Source organism: Pezoporus flaviventris, unplaced genomic scaffold (assembly GCF_033815535.1).
Source record: "Pezoporus flaviventris isolate CSIRO_AGI_PZ_B2104156 unplaced genomic scaffold, CSIRO_AGI_Pfla_v1 ptg000035l, whole genome shotgun sequence".
In the NCBI taxonomy this organism is placed as follows: Eukaryota; Metazoa; Chordata; class Aves; order Psittaciformes; family Psittacidae; genus Pezoporus; species Pezoporus flaviventris.
Window position 1 is genome coordinate 5,232,302 of NW_026892583.1, and position 25,619 is coordinate 5,257,920.

Consider the following 25,619-nt stretch of genomic DNA (forward strand, 5'->3'; position numbering starts at 1 on the left):
GGTCTGTTATGGACCTGCAGGTTTGCACCTTCTGGACCTGCTTCCCTTTAGCAGACCTCTGCAAGAAGTTCCACTGGGATTATTACTGCTCTGGAAGACATGCAAAAGGAGTCTGAAGTAGTATTTCTTCATGGCACTGTATTGTCCTGCCTACACGCATCAGCCTATTTAGGGGCTGAGTGTTTAGCATAGTGCTTCAGCCCATACACATCCTCTCAAGACTCCATGACTGTCAAAACCCCATTAGATTAAAAATGTAATATAAAGATTAATGACTGCAATAAAATTAAAACTCTAATATGATCAAACTCAGTTTCATGATACATTATGAAATAGCTCTGTGAAACCAATATACTTTTTTTTTTCATTTGAAGCTTTTTACATTACGTTCCAAGCTATTTCTACAGTGTCTGCAAATCAGGCAATAGCATTACATTACGACATGAAAACCAGGAAGTGAAGATGATTATGTCTCCAACCTGCAGGGCTGCCTGTGCCGACAGACTCTTGTACTTCCAAGAAGCTTAAATGACATTAGCAAGGTTCTGCACAGCAACTGAGGATCATTTGCATGGCACACACAACAGGACAGTAAATGTCAGGCAAAACTGAGGATTTCTGAGCTGAGTGCTCAGTCCTTTGGAGAAAACATTTACATTCCAATTATTTTCATTTTAGATGGAAGTTCTGGCAGTAGCAAAGAGATTCCATGCAGAGCAGATGAATGCTTCTTTTCCTTATAGACTTGAAAGATAGAGCTCCAGTATGGAAAAGGCTTTTGGTGACATATGGTATCTTTTGTTCTTGTGTATTTAATAAAGAAATGTTAATGTCAAAACAATCTAGGCAAAGACATTTTTCCATCCCTGATGCTGGATGCAACATAAGCCCTGTTGTTTTCTCATACAAAGATGAAGCAAAGCAAAGCTGAAAAGCAGAGATGATCACTTTTAAATCACTTCTGTAATTCTGAGCTTCAATCTTGCTTTTGGAGCAAGTATATACTCATGCACACACATAAAGCATGCAAATGTGACCCTTGACAGGTAAGCATTGCCAGAAATCCCAAAGGAGACTCAGCTTTCATTTAAAACACATCTGATCAAGTCCCAGATCACATTCTTCAGTTTTGGTGAGGATGTTGTTCTCTTTTCTGATTGCATTTGGTTATTCCAAACCTGACTGTATTGCAACGTACCATGAAAGCAGTTCCTGAGTTGCAAGGAGCCCACTGCCAATACTCCAACCTCTTGTACTCCACAGTTTGAATACAACAAGGTGATTTCAAAAGGTCTTTCTATACGGCCAATCTGGGCCATCAGGTATTTCCATTTCATCCTAGAAGACCACAAAGAGCTATCAGACATACACACAGCACACTGGAATCCATGGGATCTCTAGCATAAAGATTGTGCAGTTTACCAAATAGCAGTAACAGTATCCCCAAGGGAAATAGATTGGTGAATGTAAATTCCAACGTAACAAAAGGATGTTAATATAAACCAAGTGAAGTTCAGCCTAACAAGTTCATTTCAGTTATCTTTGCTGCAGATCCTATCACTAATGATGAAAAGGTGCAACTATTCCAAATGATTAGATTAAAATGAGACTTAAATGATCACCAGTTTTGGACACGCCGCTGCATGTGCCTTCCACACATATGGTTGCATTCTGTTTGCTCTTGCAAGCACAGATCAATCACGCAGCTGCACAAGTCTCTGGATCTCTTCAAAGTAACACTGACCATTGTACCTACTGGAAGTAAATGTCTGAATGCTTCTTGGTTGCGTCAAGTGTAAGAACCCCTTTCTATGCTTTCTCGATCTCATTTCTCAGTTTAACAAGCTAAAGAGCACCCACAAAGCAAGGGGAAGAAGATGTGGTGTTGCAGAAAATGTAGATTGTCTGGCAATTTACATTTCACTGCAGAACAAATCCCATAGCCCCTAGAGAGCAAAGGGTTCTCAACTGCGCTGCACTTGTGGCAGGGCAGAGAAAGACATGGTCCCAGGCACTCTAATTTTAAAGATGGTTGTTAGGCATCATAAAGGTATCAAATGGCAACTTCCAGAGGAGCTCGCTCAAGTCAGTCTGATGGGAGTCAGTGTATCCAGGTGTCATCAAAAAAATACAGCAGGATTTAAAAAAAATCTTTCTATTTTGGTTTTATTTTAAAAAACTGTCCCACCTCACATTAAGGAGAAAATAAAATACAGTTAAAAGTGTATGTTGTTATTTTGTAAAGGGATCGTAGCAAGGATAGGGACAAAGCAATCCTTGCTCTTAACTCTTTTCTGGAAAGAGTACCAGACAGAAACACATTTACCCATCCCCTGCATGCTGCTGAAGCTGCTGGGGGCACCGTTGATGAGTGACTCTGAGTCAGTGCCAGTGCTATGGCAGGGAGGCCAGGCTACAGTGTTAAGATGTGTTGCTCAGGCTCTGCTCCTATTATTATATTTTCCTTTGGGAAATGCCTTCAGCTGCCATGAAGTGATCATCTAGCCCCTGTCCTGCACCAGAAACACATTAGAAGGCAACACCTGGACAACAAATACATCTCTACTGGACACAATATAAAATCACAGACCACTTAATTTGCAAGTTGCAAAAAACCCAATATAACGTTAATCTTTTGTCATACTCTCTGCTTTTGCTTGCCACGGATTAGCTAAGTAACTCATTCTTCCCTTCACAAACCAGCTGCACACCTTTTTCTGGTGTGAGTTTTTGACTCTCCCTTCTATGGTATCCCCCCATCTTCTACTCTCACCATTGTATGCACACATAAATACCAACAAACGCACTAAACTCACCTGAAGTTGAGCTCCTCTTATCAAGATGACCCTCCATGACCCTGTTTCACCTCTTTATTGTCCCATCATATCATATTCAATAGTTCAATATAATTTAATTCAGCTTCAGAAATATCCAGCCCTGAACTGCAACTGTACCATCTCTACTGCCTACCAAAAGAGAATGACTGCTTTACTTTCAGCTTTGGGAATGTCCAGCACTTATAAATATATCTTATAACTACAGTTATATAGTCCCCCCTGCCACACTGTGGCACAGTGTCTGAGGCCATTCAGCAGTGACATAGAATTGAATCACTTACGCTATGTGACACAGCTTTGTTCATCACTCCATTGCATCCTGTTGGCCACAAAAATCAGTGCGTCTTAATCAAGTTGGTTCAATGATCCACTGAAGGGCAGTCTTTAAATCTTTTGATTTTACCTATTGAGCATACTAGATCTTCTGAGCACTGAGATGTAGTTCTAGTGCCTCCCTGTTCCAGCCCACCCCTGGAGCTGAGACATCACAGTATCACTAGCATTATCACACTCCTGAGTGCAGGAACTGGTAGCACACAGCGTCTGATTCACAACCAGTATTAGCTATATTTAGTGGCAACTAAAGAGATTACTGCCCCATGCTGAAAACAATGACTAGTTCACCTGCTGCACCATAATCCTATATGGTTTATGAGCCAGACACGTTAGAACTTGCCATTAATAGCCTGAGGTATCAAAGTAAATGAAAATCACTGGTGATGTAACTCAATAAACCAACCTTCGAAACGTCACAACTGAGAAAGACACACTGTCCATTCTGCCATCTCTGCTGGAAGAACTGTGGCATCTGATAGAAGAGCCAGGCCATTACTTTAAACCACTACTGTGAACTGCCAGCTCTTCTGAGTCAGAGCCCTAAGGTCCCACAAAACATTTATATCTGCACTAAAGTATCTCCAGCACTGAAACTTGGATGCATTTATAACACCACAGCAAAAGTTGGCAAGCATTCAGAGACTGTAAAAACAACAAGTAGCTTTACATCACCCAGAATACTTCAGTCTATGGAGTCTCATCATCAGCAAGGTATTCCCCTTCAGAGAAAGCTTCACTCCAAGAGCCAACTGCAGCTAGATTTCTAATACTGTATATAGTTACACCTTCTTCGCTTGTTCCCACTATCCAAATGGGAGCTAGTCAAAACCAATTTAATTTCCTTAATGGAATCCGGAATGGAGCCCACTGTCAATTTAGTGAAGATGGATCATTGCATCAGACAAGTTCGGCAATACCTTTACTATTGATTATATGTCAAACCAGATCTCAAGTAACGAGGTAATATTACTATTCTTCTAAATAGAGATGTTAAAATTGATCTGTGTGTATGGAAGGGCTATCACTCTGACATAATTGAGATATTTGCATGGATAGAAAGTTTGGAGTTACAAGCAACCTGATGCTTAAGGCAAAAGAACTCAAGATTCACCCTGCAAACCTATAATTTCAACTTCTGATTTTCATTAGCCTCTCAATCTCCTCTGCTGAGCCGAAGTTTTCCTCCCCCTCCTTACCAATCCCTTCTATGCCATGCCTTTCCATATCCAACTGTAACTGGTGATTAATTTAAAGAAAGACTTTTAATATTAAGAACAACAATTTCTTCATTAAGAGTGAAAAATTCAATAAAGCTGAACAGGAAAGCTGAAACCTTTTTGGGATTAGGGGGACTCACTGCATGGGTTATTGCGCAAAGGTATTTCTGCAATATGCTAACTGCTTCTAGGCTCAACCAGTGAATGGGCAAATTAGAAACTTTACATTCCTTTTCTACATACAGGAAGTTGTTGCCTGCATGTCCTCATCAACATCCAGGTTTTTAATTGAAATGGTGTTCACAGTGTGTCAGTATGTATTAGGCATTTTCTGAGGATGCTTACCACACTGCTCCCTTTCAAAGGCTTATGCCGTTGGACACCTACTTTATGAAACCCAAAAGACCATGCATGTTTCTAGATGTTCAGATTAACTACATGGCAATGTTTCAATGTACGATAGCAGAAGTCAAATAATTTTTGTGGATGAGAACAACCACGTTAACAGAAGTGTCAAAGATGGCAAGGTTCTACATACATCTCAGAAGCTAGCAGGGCATTCTAGCACCACTGTCTCCTCCACAAAAGGGGGAAGGCACAAAAAATTAAGCAATATTATTTTGTGAGGCTGGCTAACTGAAAACCCATGTGTGCACATGGCTGTGAACCTTTTGCTTTTTAACCTGCCAAGACTATCACGGCCAGTGCCTTATATTTCAGAAAGAAAACAGAACAAAATCAACTTAGCTTTTACTGACTGTGAAAAGGGAAAGGATTATCTCTGCCCCAAGTGGTGCTTTTTTATATTCATTAAAGTGCAAGTACTTAAGAGTTGAAAGAAACAGAATTACTGAAACAGTTTCAGCTGACAAAACTGAAATAATTGTGGTCAAAACCAAGCACAAGCATGTGAAACCATTCAAAACAAAAGCACACTGGGCTAAGAAGAATTTGCAGCTGTGACTGTTTCTGCGTCTGTACGGTAAAGATGGAAAAGGTGGGATAAGCAAAATAGTAAAAGAGACATCAGACGTGACCTGTACAAACACCATAACTAAGTGAAGACAGTTTTCTGAGCCAGCTCCCAGGTGAAGGCTTGGACTTGCAAGGAAAACAATAGGCTTTGATGTTTGAGCTCTACTGAGATAATGAGAAATGTAATTTTATATATTTTTGTTCATATAAAGAATTTCAAACACCTCACTCCCTCAGTGGTTCTCTCTCTAATGCTAATAACTCAGAATACCCACAACCTGTAGGTATAGTATATGTAACAAGAAATACTGTGACTGTGTGCTACTTGTTCACAGGACAGTCTCTGAAGGCCCACCTGGGTCTTTATGGGTATTTATGTGAAAAAATGAGTGGCAGCTTCAACACCATTACTTTAATTTTATGGTAATTCCTAGTAGTTAGTGAGGTGTAACTTTCTCTCTTGCATGACCTACATAAAAGCTTTTGGGAACAGTGTTTCTGATGGATCCTGAATGACAAAACATCATCAGGAGAATATTTCTAGGTCCAGAAAGAGGAGAGTTCATTGAAGAGGTCTGGTGCAGCTGGAGTTTATGAAGAAGTGTAGCTTGGTCCTGGAATTGAGGGGTGACAAAAGGGGCTGACGCAGGATTTTATGGAGTGCCTGGTTATCTGAGCAAGTGTCACCTAGTCTTTTTTCTGTATCTAAGCTTCTACTCTGATCTCAAGACAATTCCTTGGTAGTAATTGTCAATGGTTAAACTATGTACTACACACAGGCATCTCTCTCAGGGTCATTTACTCATTGTCCTCCTTGTTCTGCTCTAAATTGTGCAGCAATGTTTGTTTATCACAACAAAGCTTGTAGAAATTCCACTCCCTGTGGAAAGCCCCTGGAAAGCAGGAACAATTCAGGATGATATCTCTTCTTAACAACCAGTGCTGTTAAAATCTTAATCATGGAAAGAATGCTCATTTCAGACTACCTGCCTAGTAAGAAGCTCCGTCAGAAACAGTTTGTCCTGCCTTCACACTCACATTTTTCTCTAATTATGCAGAGATTTTACAGAATTTCCCTGTAATGAGGGGGGAAAGGAAGGGTATCTGACCTAACATGATTCGTAACTGTTTTGTCTATCTACTATTCTTTCTAACTTCATTTAAAATGGGACTCAGTTGCCTTCCATCTTTAAAACCTTAATACTAAACCCTCTGAGCTTATCAGTGCTTCATTTATCAGTGCTTCATTTCACTCAATAAAGAAAACATAATACCAGTATCTATGCCAGCTTCCAGTAAAGCCTATTTCATTCTAATAAATCTAAATATCATCACTCTTGGATAGATAATTATCTTGATTTCATGTAAAATTGGTTCTGCAATGCTCAAATAAACAACATCTATGATCCATTCCAGAGATGCTGCAGTGGTTGTGATCAAAGCTTAGTTTGGCCAGCTAAGTATATCCAAAAGGCATTTTATGAGTTTATACAGGGGAATGGAGCTGTGGATGCAGTTAAAGTGGCTTGTCAGATAATCAAAGCAGCAAGGGCAGTTACAGGTAAAAAAGAACTTTAGAAACTAATCCCACAAGAAGGGGAAGGAGCAGCCAGGAAGGAAGTGAGCAATAACTAAAAGCAGGAGAGGGATCTGAAGGAAAATAAATACTATGTTTTAGTCAAACTCTGCTATCTTTGGCTGACCAGGAGTCTTGGCTACAGATTTCCATGGCAGCCTGGGGAGTGCCAAAGAATTCAAAGAAAACAAGAACTGGGATCCATTGCTTAAGTTCTCCATGGGAGTCAGTCAGGTGATGGAAACAAAAAGCTCTGTTGTGTGTCTGACCCAGGTTCTTACAAGGCAGACTGAAGCAAAGGAAAAACAAGCACATGGAAAATGGCAAAATCAGATGACACGTGGACTTTTCTCCTTTTTTCCTGTTGTGATTCATTCCCTTTGCCTATTTCTCCTTCTCACTGCATCCTGCTACACACAGGAATGAAAAAGTGAAACACTGGAAAGATCAAACAGAATAAAATACAGGACAAGATCCAGGGTTGCTGCACTTTCTTTTTTTGTATTCACCTCTTCTCACCCCTAGCCTCTGTTTTTCTCTTCTCTGAACTCTAGAAATGAAGCAAAAGAGAATGCTCCTGAACTTAGCAGTCGGAAGGAGGAAATTACAGAACAGGTAGTTAATCCTGCCTCAGACTGAGAAATGTGACCCTTGTAACAAATGTGACCCCTTGAATATTTTTCAATATTGCTAAGGCAGTCTTCAGACTGAGTGCATTTTACAGCTATGGTCCTAGCATCAGTGAGAGGGTCAGCCACTCTTGACTCTTCCAAATGCAAGCGAAAAAGAGTGAGTCCTAAGCAAGCGTGTTCTTTGCAAAGGGGACACACACAAGCTGGGTCTGTAACATTCAGCCCATCAGGAAGCTGCACACTTGAGTTCTGTCAGTTCTACCTTCATTTTCTGCAGCAACAATCTCAGGAAGGGAGAAGACACTGATAAACATTGGCCTGGAGGGACTTCACTCTACCCTGCAATTCAAAGCATAAACAGCTGCAAATGGATTGTCTTACCCGGCATCCTCCTCATGGCCAACTCTTAGAGCAATTATGGTATTCCTGTTTGTCTCCACATATCTGATTTCGACTGTGAACCTCTGGAGCAGAGGAACAGCATCCTGTGAACATATGGCCAGCTCCAGCAAGCAAGAGTCCAAGCTCCCAGGCAGGATGGGGCTATGCAGGCTGAACTCACATCTATCTGGGAGCCTACTGGTGTTCAGGAGGAAAATGTCCCCTGTGAGTTAAAAAAATAAGAGACGCACACTGTGAGTGGAAGAGAGATAATAAGAGGAAAATGGATATGGAGTTTAAAGGAAGGAATCATGAGGAGGAAGGCAAGGGCTATGCACAAACGCCCAAATAACAGAAAGCAGAGAAAGGAGAATAAAAGAAAAATGAGAGAAATAAGTAAAGATGTGATAGAAGGAATGAGAAGAAACCAAACAAAGCAGCATGAAGACATGTTCAACAAAACAAAAACCAAAGACTTTGCAAGTCAGACAGCAAACATATGGAGCCAACCCTGGCTTGTAAAGGATTGAGCTTCCTAGGAAAAATCCAGCCTCCATAAGCCAAAGTAGCTTATCCTAAACCAGGGAGGTACAAAACAAGTATATAAAGGGGCTGGGTTATTTACAGGGTCCATACATACACAACTTAGGCAGTATAAATAGATTATATGGCTCTTAGTGACTCTTGGGCACTTGACAGCACCTTTACGAGCTGTGCACCAGAGCCAGCATACGGCAGTATTGTCAGTGACACATGCTCAAGGCCTCAGCCTAATGGCTTCTGTTGCTGCCATCCACAGCTGGTATCAGTGCTGGGAGAAAGGGGATGTCCATTCGAGGGGAGCTATGACTCTGCCTACCTTCCACATCTCCATGGGAGGAGCTGTTTTCCAGAAGCTGCTGCTGCCTCTCCTGGGACACCAGGACACCAACTGAAGATAACACCCAGTCCGGTTTTCCAGAACGGTCTCTAGACGTCACCCATGAACAGCTTGAGCCGACGTTGCAAGAGATTTCTGTTACGAGAAACCAAAAGTTTCATGGAGGCCTTCCCCATTTCAAGGGGCAGGGGTAATGCAGGCACATGAATGAGCAGATGCACAGGGAACGGGAGCTTTCTCTTCCCAGAAACAGAAGAGTTGAAGGGAAAAAGGGAAGCTTGTCTTTGCAATTACAACGAAGTCTCTCCCAGGGTGGGTGAAGATCATGCCAGAATAAAAAAGGCCCTGCACATTCTTGGCAGGTGTAAATCAGTTTCCTCCTACCTGTATCAACAGTGAACTTACATCAGTGGAAGGTCTAGGCCACATGTACATAAAAACCTGAATGAGAATAATACTGAGTGCAGGAAGGACATCAAAACTGTACGGATTTAGCATTGTGGCAGAGAGAAACAAATGAAAGTCAACCCTCCCTCAGCAGCAGAAAGAGCTTGACAGAGTCTCAAGCAGAATAGTTGAGCAATGCAAGCTTTACATATTATGTATGTATATATTTATTTATTTATTTTAAGCAGCTCTTTTTTCCTCCAGCAGGATGGACAAGGACACCCTCTTAACAAAACCCAGAGTCTGTTCACAGCGCTGAGAACACTACATCAACCTGGCCAGAATTTTTCATAATCAGCATATTACAAACCAGACAAGAAGTAATTCACTGTTCTCTCATCAACCTAATATAAGCTCCCTGAAGGGATGTTAGCTGCAAAAAGCTCTCCCACACAGAGTGGGACTGAATAGATATGGTAAGCTGATATTAACTTGCATGATATTTTCAGTAGTAATAACAATATTACAGTAATAACTGGAGGACCCCCAGGCTATATGAGAAATCATAGAATCATAGAATAGTTAGGGTTGGAAAGGACCTTAGCATCATCTATTTCCAACTGCCCTGCCATGGGCAGGGACACCTCACACTAAACCATGTCACCCAAGACTCCATCCGACCTGGCCTTGAACACTTACCACTTCTTTGGGCAGCCCATTCCAGTGCCTCACCACCCTCACAGTAAAGAACTTCTTTATATCTAACCTGAACTTCCCCTGTTTAAGTTTGAACCCATTTGAACCCGAAATAAGAGACTAAACATTTGCATTTGGAATCCTAATTTCAGAGGGTATTCAGACCTTGCAAACGTCACACAATGTCATCCCTTTGGTACCCCTGTTCCTGGGGAGGAGAAAAGACAGATATCAAGAAGAGAATTAAGGTCAGGGCTGTGCAACTAGGTGCAGATGGGGCAGGTAAGAGCCTCCAGAAGACTGCCTATACTTTAAACTTCCCAAAAGAGAAGTGGAAGAATCTTTCCAACCAAAGCAGACCAGTTTTCTTAATTTTTAAAGTTAATTTTAACTACATTTTGATGAAACACCACACAGCATGCAGAGGTAAGAGAAACACAGATGTTACAGAGATGCACACTGCTGTGGCTTGGGACAGGCTGTTAACTCCCACCCCAACACGTATCCTCCTCCAGTTCCTCTACAAGCTCCCCAGCCTATTCTGGCTGACTTGGTGATGGAGATTGCTGCCTTTCACCCTGCCACCAGACACAGCCACCTGAATAACTTCTCAGCCCACCTCATCAAATCCATAAAGCTTAGCAAAGGTCTGCTGCAGTGTTCAGCCCTTCATTTTTAAACGAAAGCCATAAGCAGATGGACTGGCAAATTGTTTCTAATGTGCATATGTAATGACAGCTTCCAGCAGAGCACAGGAAGGAGGACACCAGCCACTCTCCTGACTGCTGGATCTAGAGAAAGATGTCTGTGCTAAGGTTTGATGATTCAGTAAAACAGCTTTAGGGATCTCAATAGTTCAGAAATTCCATGCCTGTGTGAGACAAAGCAGAGTCCTGATACAGACCTGCTATGCTGTTTCAGATCTGTGAAAGTTTGACAGGTTAGCTTAGTACTCATAGACTTGCTGCCAGCAGTAGTAATATTTTTATCAGGTAAAAATCTAGCTGGTCATAAAACCCAGAAATCAATTTCTCTCCCAACAGCATAACAGTGCAAGAGAGCAAAGTGAGAGCTTTTCTTTTTCTTTTTGCCTTTTCTTTTTCAGATGGTTACTTTAAACTAATATTTATGACAAAATAATTTCAACAAATCTTACCAGTACCTCCACTTGCAGTAGCAATGGCTGTACCAATACAGACTTAACCCTTTGAACATGGCTCACATAATGAAGCAGTTTGCAGCTCAGATAAGTGAACACGATGTTCTCCTTTCAAAAGCACCTAATTTCCATACTCTCTGGGCTGTATAAAGCCTATCTGCCACAACCTGAGACCTGGCAGGATCACAATGCCTGGAAGAAGATCTGAAAGAGATCAGAGAAGTTGCTGACATCTGATAAGAAAGGACTCTGAGCTTTCTGGTGACAGATCATGTATTGTGTTGCAATGGAAATACTGATCAACAAGAAGCTGTTGTTTAGCATAAATCCCAGGACAAGAACTGGGTGCAGTCGTGGTCACAGTGAAAGAGAATACCAAAAGCTACAACCTCTGACACGAATGCGTGCCACGTAACAGATGCTTCATATCCAGCTTTGTTTAGCACCTATGAACTTGGAGAACTTCAAGTGTAGGTCCATGGAAAAGCAAAATCAACAGAAATGAAAAAAAATGTAAAATATAGAGAGAAATACATCTGTATTACTACAGTCAGCAAAGAACTTATCTTCAGATGTTACAAAAGTGCTCTGAAGAAGCTTAGACTGAAGAAAACTCATAGACAGTCCAGCATATGTCAGAAAAGGGAATCACACTTTAAAGTATTAGATACCATCTGCAAGATGTCACTATAAGGAACTCCTCTCGAGCAAGGCTAGCTCACCTTGCCACCTCGTTTGAGGAGCATATGTGACTTTTCTACCATGCACAGGCCTATCTCTACTATTTAGCATCTTCATTAATGACCTGGACAAGGGGGAAGAGTGCATCCTCAGCAAGCCCACAGACATTACAAAACAGAGAGGAGCAGCTGACACACCAGATGGCTGTGCTGCCCTTTGGAGGAACCTGGAGAGGCTGGATACTGGGCTGATAGGAACCTTCTGAAGTTTATCAGAAGGAAATGCCAAGTCCTGAGCCTCAGAAGGAATATCCCCTGGCACCAATACATGCAGGGGGCTGACTGGCTGGCAAACAGCTCTGAAGAGAAGGACAAGCTGATCATGAGCCAGCAGCACACACTTGTGACAAAGGTGGCCAACAGACTTCTGAGCTGCATTAGGAAGAACACTGCCAGCAGATCAAGACAGGTAATTCTTCCTCTCTGCTGAGCACTGATGAGACCACATCTGGAGTACTGTGTCCAGCTCTCGGCTCCCCCATGTAAGAAAGATGCAGACAAGTCCATCATTGGTCCACAAAGATGACTGAAGGACTGAAGCATCTTTTATAAGAGGAGAGACTGACAGAACTGGGACTGTTCAGCCTGTAAAAGAGGAGGCTCAGGGGGATTATATCAATGTATACAAACACCTGAGAGGGAATGAAGAGGACACTTCTGAGCAGTATCCACTGACAGGATAAGAGGCAATGGGCACAAATTAAATTAAAAAAAAACCAAACAAACTAAAACTAAAACAAATAACCAACAGAAAATTTGATCTGAACACAAGAAAATACTCTTACTGTAAGAGTGGTCAAACAGTGGAACAGGTTGCCAAGAGAAGGTGTACAGTTTCCATCTGTGTAGATATTCAAAAGCCATCTGGACAACCTGTTCTAGCTGACTCTACTTAAGCTGGGGGTTTGGAGTAGGAGATCTTAAGAGGTCCATTCCATGATTATTTCATTAAATGGAAAGGCATCACTCCACTTTCCAAGTTTCCACACCAGTGATAACAACCAGCTCGTTCCTCTCAGGCATTTATAAATTACTGTGTTCACTACACCTATCCTGATGTCACAGTAAGACCAAACTCATCCTACCTATCTCACAAGCATTTTTCTTTCAGGTCACTGAGCTTTTACAATGCCTAGAAAAAGAAAATTACTGTTGAAAAAATCTTTCATTCATTCTCAAGAAATGTGGTTTGTTCTATAGTTGCTAGAAGGTACCTCCACTCCTTAGCTTGTATTTCATGAACTCCCAGCCCTCAATCTGGTGGATTTCACTGTGCTGATGCAGATTATTTTTTTCCTTTCTTTTTTTTTTCCCTTATGTTTTTTTCCCCTGCTGTGTCCTTTTTTTTGGTTTATTTTGTTTTGGGAAGCAAGGGATTCCCTTAATGTTTCTGAGCCTTTGCTCCACTTCCAGTCAGAAATCTAGTAGCACAGCTTTCTGATAAAGAGTCCTTGTGACTGCCAGCATTTACCTTGCACCTAGATTCTGAAGTAGAAATAAGGAGGATGTGAACAAGAAGACTTGTAGTACCTGGTTTGGAAGGCTGATGCAATGAAACCATCGTATTTTTTATCAGGGAGTGCTTCTGAGGTGGATTTGCTGAAGAAGAGTTTTCTTCATGAGATCCAGAACAGGAGACAACTATAATGAAACAGAGCAGGGGAAGAGTTTAATGTTTCTATAGAAAACTATATGTTCCCATATTATTAAGCATGAATATATATTTAACAAAGACCTGTTATATTACACTCACCCTCATTACAGTGTACCGGTGCAGTATTCTCCTGATGATGTTCCAGAATAGCCCTACTGCTTCCCAGGAACGTAAGTACAACAAAATATTTTACTTAATAATTTGTTCTTTACTATTCTTTATCCACTCCCATTTTTACCAGCATATAACCCTTGAAGGGACACTGTATGTTCTGGTAGTGACCATGTTGCAGAAACAGTACATCCAGCTGCTTGCCAATAACTACATCTCTAAAGCATTCAGGTTGGACAAAGCTTTGGGCAATCTGGTCCCTGCCCTCCTCCACAAAGGAGGGTGGACTAGGTGATCTTCAAAGGCCCATTCTGACCCAAATCATTCTGTGATTAGAAGAATTCAGCTGTAAAACATTTGTTATCTATACAACACATGGCATGGGTTTAACAGCAATCTTTTTGGAGGACCTGCATAAATGTTCACCTTCACCTCACAAGAACACCCCATCTGAAACTAACACTAATGAAACCTATGCACCTCTGCAACCACCTAGGGAACAGATTTTGTGCTTACTACTAGGCATGGAGTCTGGGATTTTCAAAGGAATCAGCTAACTTTCCTGTATCTGATACCTAGTAATAGGTACTCTCTCCAGTACTCATCCTATTAACCCCCCTGCACTGCTCTATTTCAGGGATGCTTTTGTCATGTATCTATAAAAATCTTCATTGGTACCTGTGCTATTTGATCACAAGTATGGCACCAAAATATACTCATTCGTGCCTTTTTATTCAAATCCTAGAGTCCTCATGTAAAGTTTGGTTGTGCAGGAAAAAAAAAAACCAACAACTAAAATCTCAGAAGATATAAAAGGCCATAGAAATTATTGTCTACTTCACCACCATGAAGAGTAAATCCAGCATGTTCAGATTAGCTGGTTTTAAACAGAGCTGTTTTGCTGGATCAATTACTCAAAGTGAAACAAGTTTACCAAAATTATTATCCAATGTGGTACTTCTGAAAAGGGAACATTCAGTCCCTTCTGAATTCTCTTTGGAACAACTCATACCAGCAATGGCTTTTTATTTATTTAACCTGTGCATGTGAAAATACACAAGTCCCAAACTAAGCACACCGTGATCTCTATTTAAGATTGTCCCTGGTTGCATCTCTTCTAGGAATCATAAATAAGTTGACTAAAACAAATATGCTTGTTTTCTAAAGGTGTTCAAAGACTGAGATGCAAAATAAACTGCTTTCAAACCTCAGCCACGATGGTTATGAATTCAGCAATATAAAAGCGTGAAATCATGTCAGAGGAGATAGGAATCTTATTGACATGAATTGCAGTTGAGACCAAGACATATATACATGCATTGGTAACAAACAGCTTAGGTATTCTCAGCAGAAGTCATCTGAACAGTAATATTATGAAAACACACAGGAGGATCTAGAAAGAACAAAAAAGAAAGCCCCAAACCTAAAGCATATGTTTAACTTTTTCAAACTTACCACTGCTTTTAGTTTTTCAGCAGTATATAGTCTGATTTTGAACTGCTAAAACAATTTCCATTTTAATATATGACAACACGCATTACACAGTGAGGAAAATGCTGTGAAAGTTTTCATAGCATGAGAATTCTATACCCTTCTATCTATTATTATAGGACTAAAGACAGCCATCAGTCCTCATGGGGTTCTAAGGATAAGATAACTTCAGAAGAGCATCGTGGTGCAGCAGACACCTGCTGTACTGATGACAGAGCTGTGGCACCCACAGACCAATTGTCAAACACTACATTGTTTTCCTGCCTCTGTATTCAAATATGTAGGGATATTAATGTTGAAAGAGCTGATACGGCACTGTACATGACACTGACAATCATCTGCTAAGTAAGCTATCTTCGATCATGGTATAAAATCCTCAGGAAGAATGTGAGTTCTTATTTGGCACTTGGCTGCCCAAAGTTTGTCCAGCCTTATATGAAAGGCTTGCCTTATGAAAAATCCATGCTAAAAAAATCAATCACATATTGCACACACAACTATTTCACCACATTGAAAGAAATTCTGCTGTGGAAAGGGAACAAGACCTTTCGACAACTTGAGTTTGCTCCTCCCAACTTACGCTCTGTGTTTGTTGAGACGTTGTTCAGTTCTGTATCTCCTGATCTTCGTTAAGCACTGCTGTAGCGTCAGTATTTACTTCCCTCAGGGCATTCTGTAAAGTCTGTTCCACCCACTCATCTCCTCACACACTCCAAGCTGCTCATGTATTTTGGAAATAGCCTGAATATCACGGGACCCACAAAACTTAGTGCAGTCATGGCAGGAGTTCTGCTAGAAACATTCCTCCTGATAAATCTAAAACTTAATAAAACTGTTTGACCTGCACTGTCCGTCCCTCCCCCAGTTACATAAACACCTTTGGGATTTTCCTCCTCTTTCTCATTAAGGAACACAAGTTCCAGTGGCAGACTACCATGAACTAAGCTGCTTGAAACATGAATTTATTGCTTTAGTGTGGAAAAAACTATAAGAAACCATTGCCATTGGTGACGACTGAGACAAAAATGGTACAAAAGTTTTTTAGTACTGTTGAGATACATGTCTATGAAGTTCGCTGGTCTGGTATTAAGGTATATTAAAACTTACTGCTTTGTCACAAAGAGCACTGCATGAAACTTGATCTACTAATTACATTATCCACCATTTCAGCAGCATCCTATTCAATTTTGTCAAAAAGCAAAGAAGGTTCATTCAAGTGCTTGGTATCAACCCTATTCATTTACTCTGGGAAGATGCCACTTACTCAGCTGGGCCTATGAGAGGAAGGAAAGGCAGTTATTACAGCTGAGGTCACTGAGAGACAAAATATACTTAGACAGAAGACCCTAGACATAGTGATAGGCAAGGAATTTGCTCATACGCACCCCCAGGAATATGCCCCCATTCATTCATTTTCTCATAGCAAAGAATTTCTGACTATGGTTGAGCAGAAGAGGACTTACAGTATGACAAATCCATGCATGAGCTCTGTGCAGTGATTTTGTAACACTGTAAGCTACACTCTTACTTTATATCTCAGTTATTTTTCTCTCTCACTCTTTCAACTTCTCTGATTAAACTGAAAAATCTAGTGCAGGCACTAAAACAAAACCCTCTTCTTCACTTTCTTTTGAAATTTGGAACTCCAGAGATGCTTCCAATAACTCCATATCACATCCTCTCATACATGCTTGTATGTAATTCTTGTATGACAAGAATTTAATCATTAAACAGACGATAAAGACTATTGCTTATCAACTACATGATTTCTCTGTCTTGACCACCAAAAGGCAATCATTTAAGTGAAAAGAAATAAAAGACAGAGAGAAAGGAGATCCAGCTAAGTCTGCCATTACGGAACATAGAATGATCAGGAAGAAACAGTGAATGTATTCAAGTGTCACAACAAAAAAATGAGATCTTTTAAACAGCACAGCACTTCTTCTGTTCTCGAGCACAATAAAATCAGAAGCCTCCAGCACTCAGAAGGTAATTCCATTTCTTTCACTATCTTACAGAAAAAAACATTCAGACATCTGCAGGGCTGACATTTTTCCTGAATCCTGATGTTATGTTGCAGAAGAGAAGAAAATTACAGAAAACACTTATAGAACTCATGATGGGAAATCAATTCCAGGTCAGCCAAGCCATCTTCTTGCCAAAATAGGAGTTTCCTTTAGAGCATTTTCTAGTGTTTTCCCCATCCAGTACCAAAATAGTAACTCAGTATTTCTCACTGTTTCTCTGAGAAGATGATAGCCTAATGTATAGGCTAATAGATCTGGCTTCCAGAAGGCCAGGCTAGGCAAGATGACGACTTTTTGTCTACTACCTATCCTAGTATTTTTCAATTACTCTTAAACCTTCGCCTTTCAGCTCAATAAATAATCTCTCTATTTCATGAGTATTTACAGCTTTAAGTTATTAACCTTTCACCTTGAAAATGTCATTGTGATCTCCTGCTGCTTACTATTAAACTCTTATTCTTTGCTCATTAGTTGGTTCATTCACATGTCCCTTGCTTACTTCATCACCCTTTATGTACTCTGGACAGATAGACTATGGGTAATGAATGGTCAAAAAGGGGAGCAACATGACAAAATGCAGTATTGCTGAAGCTTACCGTATTATGTGATACTTTAGAATCTACTTAGAGCCCTCTCCAGTTTTTCAGGATCCTTGCTGAGAGGCAGACATCAGCATACACTAATGCCATGCAATACAGAGGGGCCATTCTGCTCCCTCCTGAGATCAACCCGTTTATACTTAAAACAGTCTCATCAGTCATTTTGGCCAAAATAAATCCTCTTCGTTCCTCATTCACCACGACATCAAGTTTCTCTCTGTCATATTTCCTTTCAGAACAGGTATTCCCACCCTCTGTACCATTTACTGATAAAGCTGTTAAATAGCCCATAGCTCAGAACATACAGGAAACTTACAGGCAGGGTTAATCGACAGTGATTTCCATTTATACTTGTGATCTGTACCACCTTAGGCATGCACTGAAGTCCGTATCAAGAGTTAACTATTTAAGTATGCAACTGATGTTGGAATGTCCTACATCCATACTTACAACTTCTGTCAAATTAATAAACTCGCAAAAAAAATGACACTGTAATAAGAAGTCTTTCCAAATAAGCCTTTTAAATTGACATGTAATTATGAACACTTTTCTAGTTCTTCGATCCTATATCAAGTATTCTGATATTTTTACTCAGGTTGATGTTAAGTAGCAAACTTTGTATTATCAAGCAGTCTTATTCACAAGAGTAGAGAGTAAATCAGTGCATCATTAAATACAGGATGTTCCATTTACCCTTTTAAATACTAATGCAACATGAAGATTCTTTCAGTTCTCCAGAATTTCTTCAGTATCCCAGCACTCACTGAAAAATTCAACATGGATGTCTTTTAAAGCTCCTTAGCTAGTTCCTACAGAATTCTTGAACACAAGCTGTCTTGACCAGTTGTTTTGCAAACTATGCATTTTAATAGTTGCTTTTCCACAACATCTTTGTGTATTATGAAAACCATTGAATTACTTCTATGTGACAGCAGAGAAACAATTGTTTGGAGTGTTTTTCCTAGAAGAGAAATATTTATTATTATTTTTCTTTTTGTCTGTATTATTGATAAAGCTACCACACACATCTATGACAGATTCGTATCACTGACAAGGAGATTTTGCTACTAATGTGCTTGGAAAATTTCCTTAGACTTCTTAACTCTGTTGCTGGTTTCTTCTTCATTTCTTTTGCTTTCTTCATCTATTGTTAAACTTGTGACTTTTCAACTTCCTTTTGCTGAAAGCAATGCACTTTATTCCTAATTTTTTATTACAGCATAGTCACTGCTTTCAGCTATGTATTTGTGGCTTTCTCACCATTTACACAAATGGCCCAATTAGTATCTCAATTTTTCTATCCACAGCCTTTTTTTCAACTGAGTTAGTGTGACATTGTTCTAAACTTTCAGGTGTTATTTAGTCACTAAAGTCCATTTCTTGGAATATCTAGGCTAAAGCACATATCAGACCACTTCAGATTTTATTCTGTTTCAAAGAAATGTGTATTCAAGCCACAATCACTTTCACTTGTATATCATCTGGGATTAGTTGTGAGCTCAGTTCTTCCCTCAATTCTTGATTTGCTTGAGAATAGGACTAAGACAATATCCTCATCTGTCATATGACGATTTGCATTCAGATATTGCCATCTATTCAAAGTTTGCAAAGGTGTTCTCCTGCTGGCAGAATGAAACCTCTGGTATGCCAGTTGTATTGAAGGCTTCACATACACACATACACAACAGGCTAGTTAGTATTGCATCCAGGTCTTTAGTTGGATTTGACATCAGCAAACACATCAACATTTATTTTAAGTATTAATTGATCTTTCGGCCTTCAAGATCATTTGGTTCAATGGCTGGGGAAAGAGGAAATGTCATTTTTGTCATATGATGCTGTTCCCAACCTACTTCTTCTTTTGATTCTAATTACAGGAAACCTCTTTCCTAGTCTGAGAAATGCTAGTTTATCAGTATACATGTTTAGAAATTAGTAGTACCTTTCCATTGCCACTTGTTTATTAGCCAGCCTCATCACATTGGGAGTAAGCAGATAATGAACTCCTCTTTCAGTCCTTGGTGCCTTGATTAATTTTATTCTTTACACTTTGACTCTCTGCTAAGCAAGTGATTTTTAGTCCTTGCTTTTGTATCATTTCCCTTGGCTTCTAATATAACAGCATTCAAACAAGTCTAGCCTAAGAAGTCTAGGAGGTTGTTCTCCATCCAGTGAGCTGGAGGCCAGTCAAACCATACAGCCTCTTTTCCCCAAAGAATATAGACATGCATTTCATACACCCAAGTCTTATAAAACATATCTGGCTAGCAGAATACTTACAGACTTTTTTAAACTTTCGGTACTATTTTACGTGTAGAACATGAATGGCATCTAAGAACATACCTTGCATGTGCTTCTTCTTTGGCATCATTTGAAAATATTAAAAATCAGTTATATTCTGCAAAACTAAACGAAGTCATTACTCTCCTATGGACTATCCTTGGTAGCTCCTTGTTTATTTACTTCAGAGAACCTACTCAGCTGTTGCAATCCTACCTGGTACCCCATCCACAAGAGACACACCACCACCTTCTGAACCACCTGCTGACTGCTGACAACAATCTCCCTTGAACGGTGGTAAGTGGATCAATCTAAAAGCTCTTCAGAACCAGGCACTGAGCAACTCCCTGTTATAATATTCTACTTGCCTGGATTGCCAAAGATTATCAGCAGTTTCCGTGAATACAGAATGACCAGACATTTACTGTTGTACAAAACTCGTACAGTCCTCCTCCCTACTGCTCACAGCATGCTGGCTTCCTGGCTGCCCCTGCTCACACAGAATGCTGCTTTGTCTCTCATTTCCTCACTTTATCTATTCAGTCACATAGTGGCCCATTCCTTCCCCGGATAATGGGGTTTCCTGAATCATATTGTCAAACCGTTCTTTGTCTTCTCCAATGCTTTGTAGGCTGCCTACTCATCCTTTCATGCCTCATATCTTTCTAATAAAATCACTATGCTGCACTTCAAAAACAAAAGATTCCTTAAGCTCCAGCACAAAATACAGTATATTGCAGGTTTCCACCACTGTATCACCGCTATTAGACCCAGAAGAAGTTTTGCCCATGGCATCTACATTTTCCTCACAAACCTCACCTATTAGATAAGATGCAAGATGAAATTCTTGGGACCTTCTTGATACTATTTTACTAACTTGGCAAATTGCCTTTGAAGAACAGCTTACTAATTATGATTTCTTATTCAGTTTTCAGTGTACATCTACTGAAGTAGATCTGAATGACTATTTTAATTACAGTTGAGATATAGGTTGCCAGAAACACATCTTGAAATCCAAAAATATGTCATCTACTGCATCCTCCTGATCTGCTAACAGTATATACATGTGCACACTCATGTGTGCATATAGTGTCACATTAACTTAGAGAGATTTCTTTTTATAGCACAGCTGCTCATTACTCATATGTCTATTTTTATAATACTAACTACTTGCTACTTGTAGATAATAAGGCTTTGCATTAAGTCTCACCTTTCTTAAAGCTGCCCAGTTCTCCTAAGGTTTTCCAAGGACCTTTGAGATGCACTGTATAGGGACCTCCATTCTGCACTATTTACATTCTTTTCTTTGTTCAGCCTGGGGTGATTGCTAGCAGAAGAGTCATCTACTCCATTTCTGCTGGCTGTGTACAGACATTGTACTGATAGCTAACAGGTTGTACGCCTGTTCGTACTGAAGAGTGAATCTGTAGATCATACGGATTGAGTCCAAATGACCTGCAGCTTCACTGGCCATCAACTTCTGCTTTTCTTGGTAGAATTATATTGGTTTGAGCTACAGCCTGGCATCTGAAAGTTGGCCATTCCTAGGGTGATAGCCTGTAAAAACACACATATGCTGCTTATACCACATCTGTGTAGCAGACAGGATTCCAAATCCTGAACTCTTAATCTGGTACCTTTTCTTCTCTTCCTTCTCTATACATATTAATGGAGAAAGAAAAAATTAAAATCAACTAAGAGTGGCATAATTGTGTTTCCCTCACAGGGAATATGGATCTTCCTGGGTTACTAAAAACTGGTCGAAACAGAGGAGGAAAACAGGTTAATTTTTTTCAGGTGAACCTTTCAATATTTTCTATCTAGTTCACAGTCTGGCCACATAAATGATTACAACGTCAAAACCAGAAGGATGACAAGCTGGGGCAGAGGAAGGATTCAAGCCTTTCAAGCTGGCTTTGCCATTAGAGGAAAGGGATGTGAAATTTCAGCCTGAGATACCTGTTTTAAAACTAACTGTCAAAGAACCATCATCACAGAAGAAGCAGACCTTAGATAACTGGCTTACATTAGATGTGTAACTCTGAGATGAGTAAATTAAGGGGGATATGTTCAACTCTTAATAGAGGTTTTCAAGCAGCTCAAAAAAAGAGCCAAGGAGTACATGGTGGAAATACATTTTTCCTTCCAAGGGAACAGCACTTCAAAACTGTTGTGCTCTTGTGCATAAATTTATAGGAAGAAATATAATTGTTTTATTCTTTCAGAACAGCCCTCATTACAGGGTTTTTCAATTCCAGCTTAAAAGGAGATATGTATGTGTGAATTCACACATGGAGATGTGACAGGCATAATTAGTCACAAAAAAAAGGTGAAGGAAGATATAAAGCCTGCAAATGCAGAGACAGTTAGAAAGGGGAAGGCAAGGGCTCCCTCAAAAGACTACCTGTAGCCTCACACTCTGCTGATGACTAAAACGCTGAGCAGTGACTACTTTCTCATTACATATTTTTATATGGAAATGCCAGTTCTGTTACCTAATAGGAAACGCTAATATCTTCCAAATATTCACATGGATCCTATTATAGCATTTTGTTAAGGTTGAAGCATGCTGTCTTTACTCTGTAATCTGCTCTGGGTTCAGAATTTGTAACAATGCAGTAAAATGATGTAATAGCCAGCTGAAGGGAAAGATTTTAATGCTTTCAAAACAGACTTTGCCATATTGAATGACTCATGTTGATTAAGTCAAAGCACAAATTTGGAACAATTTGGCTTGTGGAAAATGTTAAGATTTTGAATCTTCATCATGATCAAGAATGAAACAAGATTTCCAAAACCAGTTTCCCACAAAATAGGGTAGTTAGATTTTGATCAACTCATAGGCTAAAATGCCAATAAAACCCCCCTGTGAAGGGCCAGAGTGACCAATAAAATTAGGCAAAAGGGAAATAGAAGACTCAATTGCTAGACAGCTGCCTTCTAGAAGTGTTAAGCTACCAGCTTCAGGATGCCTCTGCATTCTGTGGCCTGTGTCCCAGTCCTTCAGCTGTGTCCCAGTCCTTCAGCTTCCATGGCACAGCAATGCAAAATTTTGCAGCAAAAGAGAAATTGTGCGCCAGCAAGAAAGTGAAAGAAATAGAATTTTGAGATCCAGGTTTTGATTAAATTATTACAATGAATGTGGAATTGATCCTGTAGAATTCAATTTAATAAAAAAAAATTATTTTTAATTATTTGTTTTCACACAGCTTAACTGGGGAGGACAAAAGAGACTTTAAGTTGTTCTTGAGCCCCCTTGATCTTCGAGGCTACTTAATGTGCCTTTCCATACTTGCTTTACCAGGATGAGCCTTAGGAATGCTCTGAAGTATGCACTGCTCTAAGAATCCCTCCGGGGCTGCTCTGCTCACAGTGGCTATCCAAGCACAAAGGCGCATTTCCTGCACTTCTTTTTTCTTTGAACTACTTTGGACACAAGGATGACTGCCAACTCTTGACATCTAAGAAATTAACCCTTGCACAGCAACACAAATCAGCTATAAGGATGCTCCATACAAAACTAAAAGCAGTTTTATTAGATACACAGCTTTCTCTGTTAACTCTTCCCAGAAAGGAACAGAAGCTCCCTCTAGAGCATTGTGTCCAGCAGAGACACTAATCAGGAGCAGGGTTCCCATGCCTTTTCTGATATTAGCCCTGTGGGTCACTGTGTATAACACCACAGATGATGGGACTAACCTCTTGGAGCAGGTGCTTTTATCAAAACAAAGGGAAAATGTGATGCAAAGATTTGATTACTGTTGTCTCATCAGCCCTGCCTCAGCAATTTCCTTCTCCAAGAGTCCAGGCTGTCGAATCCGACAAGCTTTTTCTCCAATATTCAGCTGCTGTATGAATATGGCAGGATTAAGGGATTGGAAACCAAACCATCTACGGGAGACAATTTCATCCTTTTACAGTTTCATATCAGAAACAATGTTGTCTCTTAATATTATTAAACTGTACCAAAACCAACTCTCTGCTGAAGAGCACATGACAACTACGTGTTGCAGTGAATTCTGCAACACTGAGAGGATACTGGTAGCAGAGGAGAAATGCCTAAAACGTGCATGCTCCCAGACTGTTTCCATGCTAGTATTCAAAGCCCTGTGCACAAACTGCATGTAAAATGCTTCTTAATACAGTTTTGCCTTGAAGAGGTATGCACAGTTGTGGCCTCACACACACAGATCCATTTGCACAACAGTCTTCCCAGCAATGAAGGAAGGAAAGTATTTTGCCACATTTACTTTCAGCAATGTGAAGATGCTCAGATATTAAATTAAATAAATGATATATAAAGCAACCTGCTCAATACATGCAGCTGTTTCCAAGATGTGACAGCGACAAATGCAGCAGAAAAAAAATGAAATTACCGCTTTGGGAAAGTACGAGATACCATGTTTTAAGGTGAAAAATTTATGCTTAATCAAACAAAGGTCAGTCTAATACATATAATGTCATTTGTAAAGAGTAAGTACCCATTTCAGTTGACCATACCAATCTTTAAGAACATTGCTTTTCATTTCCTGCTACTGGGCATACTGTATTTTCTCTTCTGAATCACAAAATCCTCCTTGTGGAATCAGTAGTAAATATATAACACTATGAACTTCCTCTAGTTCCTTTCAACACCCTTACTAATGATTAACTGCTTTATTAAGACTTGGCTATCTTTGCCTTTACTTATTCTCTTTAAGACAGGCTCTGCTCTCAGCTTCCTTTTAATGAAAACAAGGAGGGAAGAAGAAGAGTAATACTACCCCTACAGAAATACAAAAGACTGAAAGAGCCTGCTAGTTAGCTGCTTTACTCACCTCTATTCCACACTTCTGAGACAGACCCAGAGATGAAGTTCATCTCAACACAAGGAGGAGAAAGGCATTAGGAGTCAGCAGCAGGTACAGAGCACAGAGTGTAGAATGAACCAAGATGTTTCTCATTGTCCTGCATCTAATGCTGGTACAGATCTGTTCAGAAATGCTATCTTTTAAAACTGAGCTACTACTATTAATGTTCCTCCTGAAGTGGAATTTCGCAGTAATAGCATAGCAAAACATTGCAAACTGCATTTTCGTTACTATAGTTTTGGCTAGAGTTCTCATTATGATTCACTGATTTGAAAGAGAAGTTCAAATGTGTCAAGATAAGTGAGCTGAACAAATAGCATGTAATTGACCTGATAGCTATAGCAACATATTGGTCATCTACCAATTCAGACACACACACACAAAAAAAGAGGAGAATGCAAATGTTACTGCCTATGTGATGTCTTTACACCTAAAGACAAATGAACTGAGAAGGAGTTACACGCTAACATGCTGGGAAAACAGAACAGCAAGATTTCACCAAGAATGCCACCCAACTACCCAGCCAGCAGAGCTGAACATCTGAATTTCCATGACAAAGTCAATAGCAAACTTTAATAGACAGCAACTGTGCAATTTGCATGAAGAACAAGTGTCTGGAATCCTTAAAAGAGAGTTCAGAACAAAAAAAAATCCTAACTCAAGGATGAAACAGATTTTGTTTGTTTCTTTGTAGCATCTAGAATGCTAAATGCATTGGGATACATGGTGCTAGCAACAGCAAGTCAGCAGCTGCCAAAGAAAACCTCTGTCAGCAGCAGATAAAGCCCACA

The 25,619-nt window shown here is 40.0% G+C and overlaps 1 protein-coding gene across 2 annotated transcripts in view; it reads right to left on the reverse strand.

Annotated features, from left to right (window-relative positions):
- LTK (leukocyte receptor tyrosine kinase) overlaps positions 1–25,619 on the reverse strand; it is a 95,723-nt gene that overhangs the window by 40,578 nt on the left and 29,526 nt on the right. For both annotated transcript variants that reach the window (XM_061462346.1, XM_061462345.1), the window contains exons 2-5: positions 13,347–13,457; positions 8,814–8,969; positions 7,955–8,177; positions 1,199–1,338 (exon numbers count right to left, since the gene is read on the reverse strand). In XM_061462346.1, the coding sequence (XP_061318330.1) occupies positions 1,199–1,338; positions 7,955–8,177; positions 8,814–8,969; positions 13,347–13,457 (630 nt within the window). The remainder of the gene's footprint in view (positions 1–1,198; positions 1,339–7,954; positions 8,178–8,813; positions 8,970–13,346; positions 13,458–25,619) is intronic.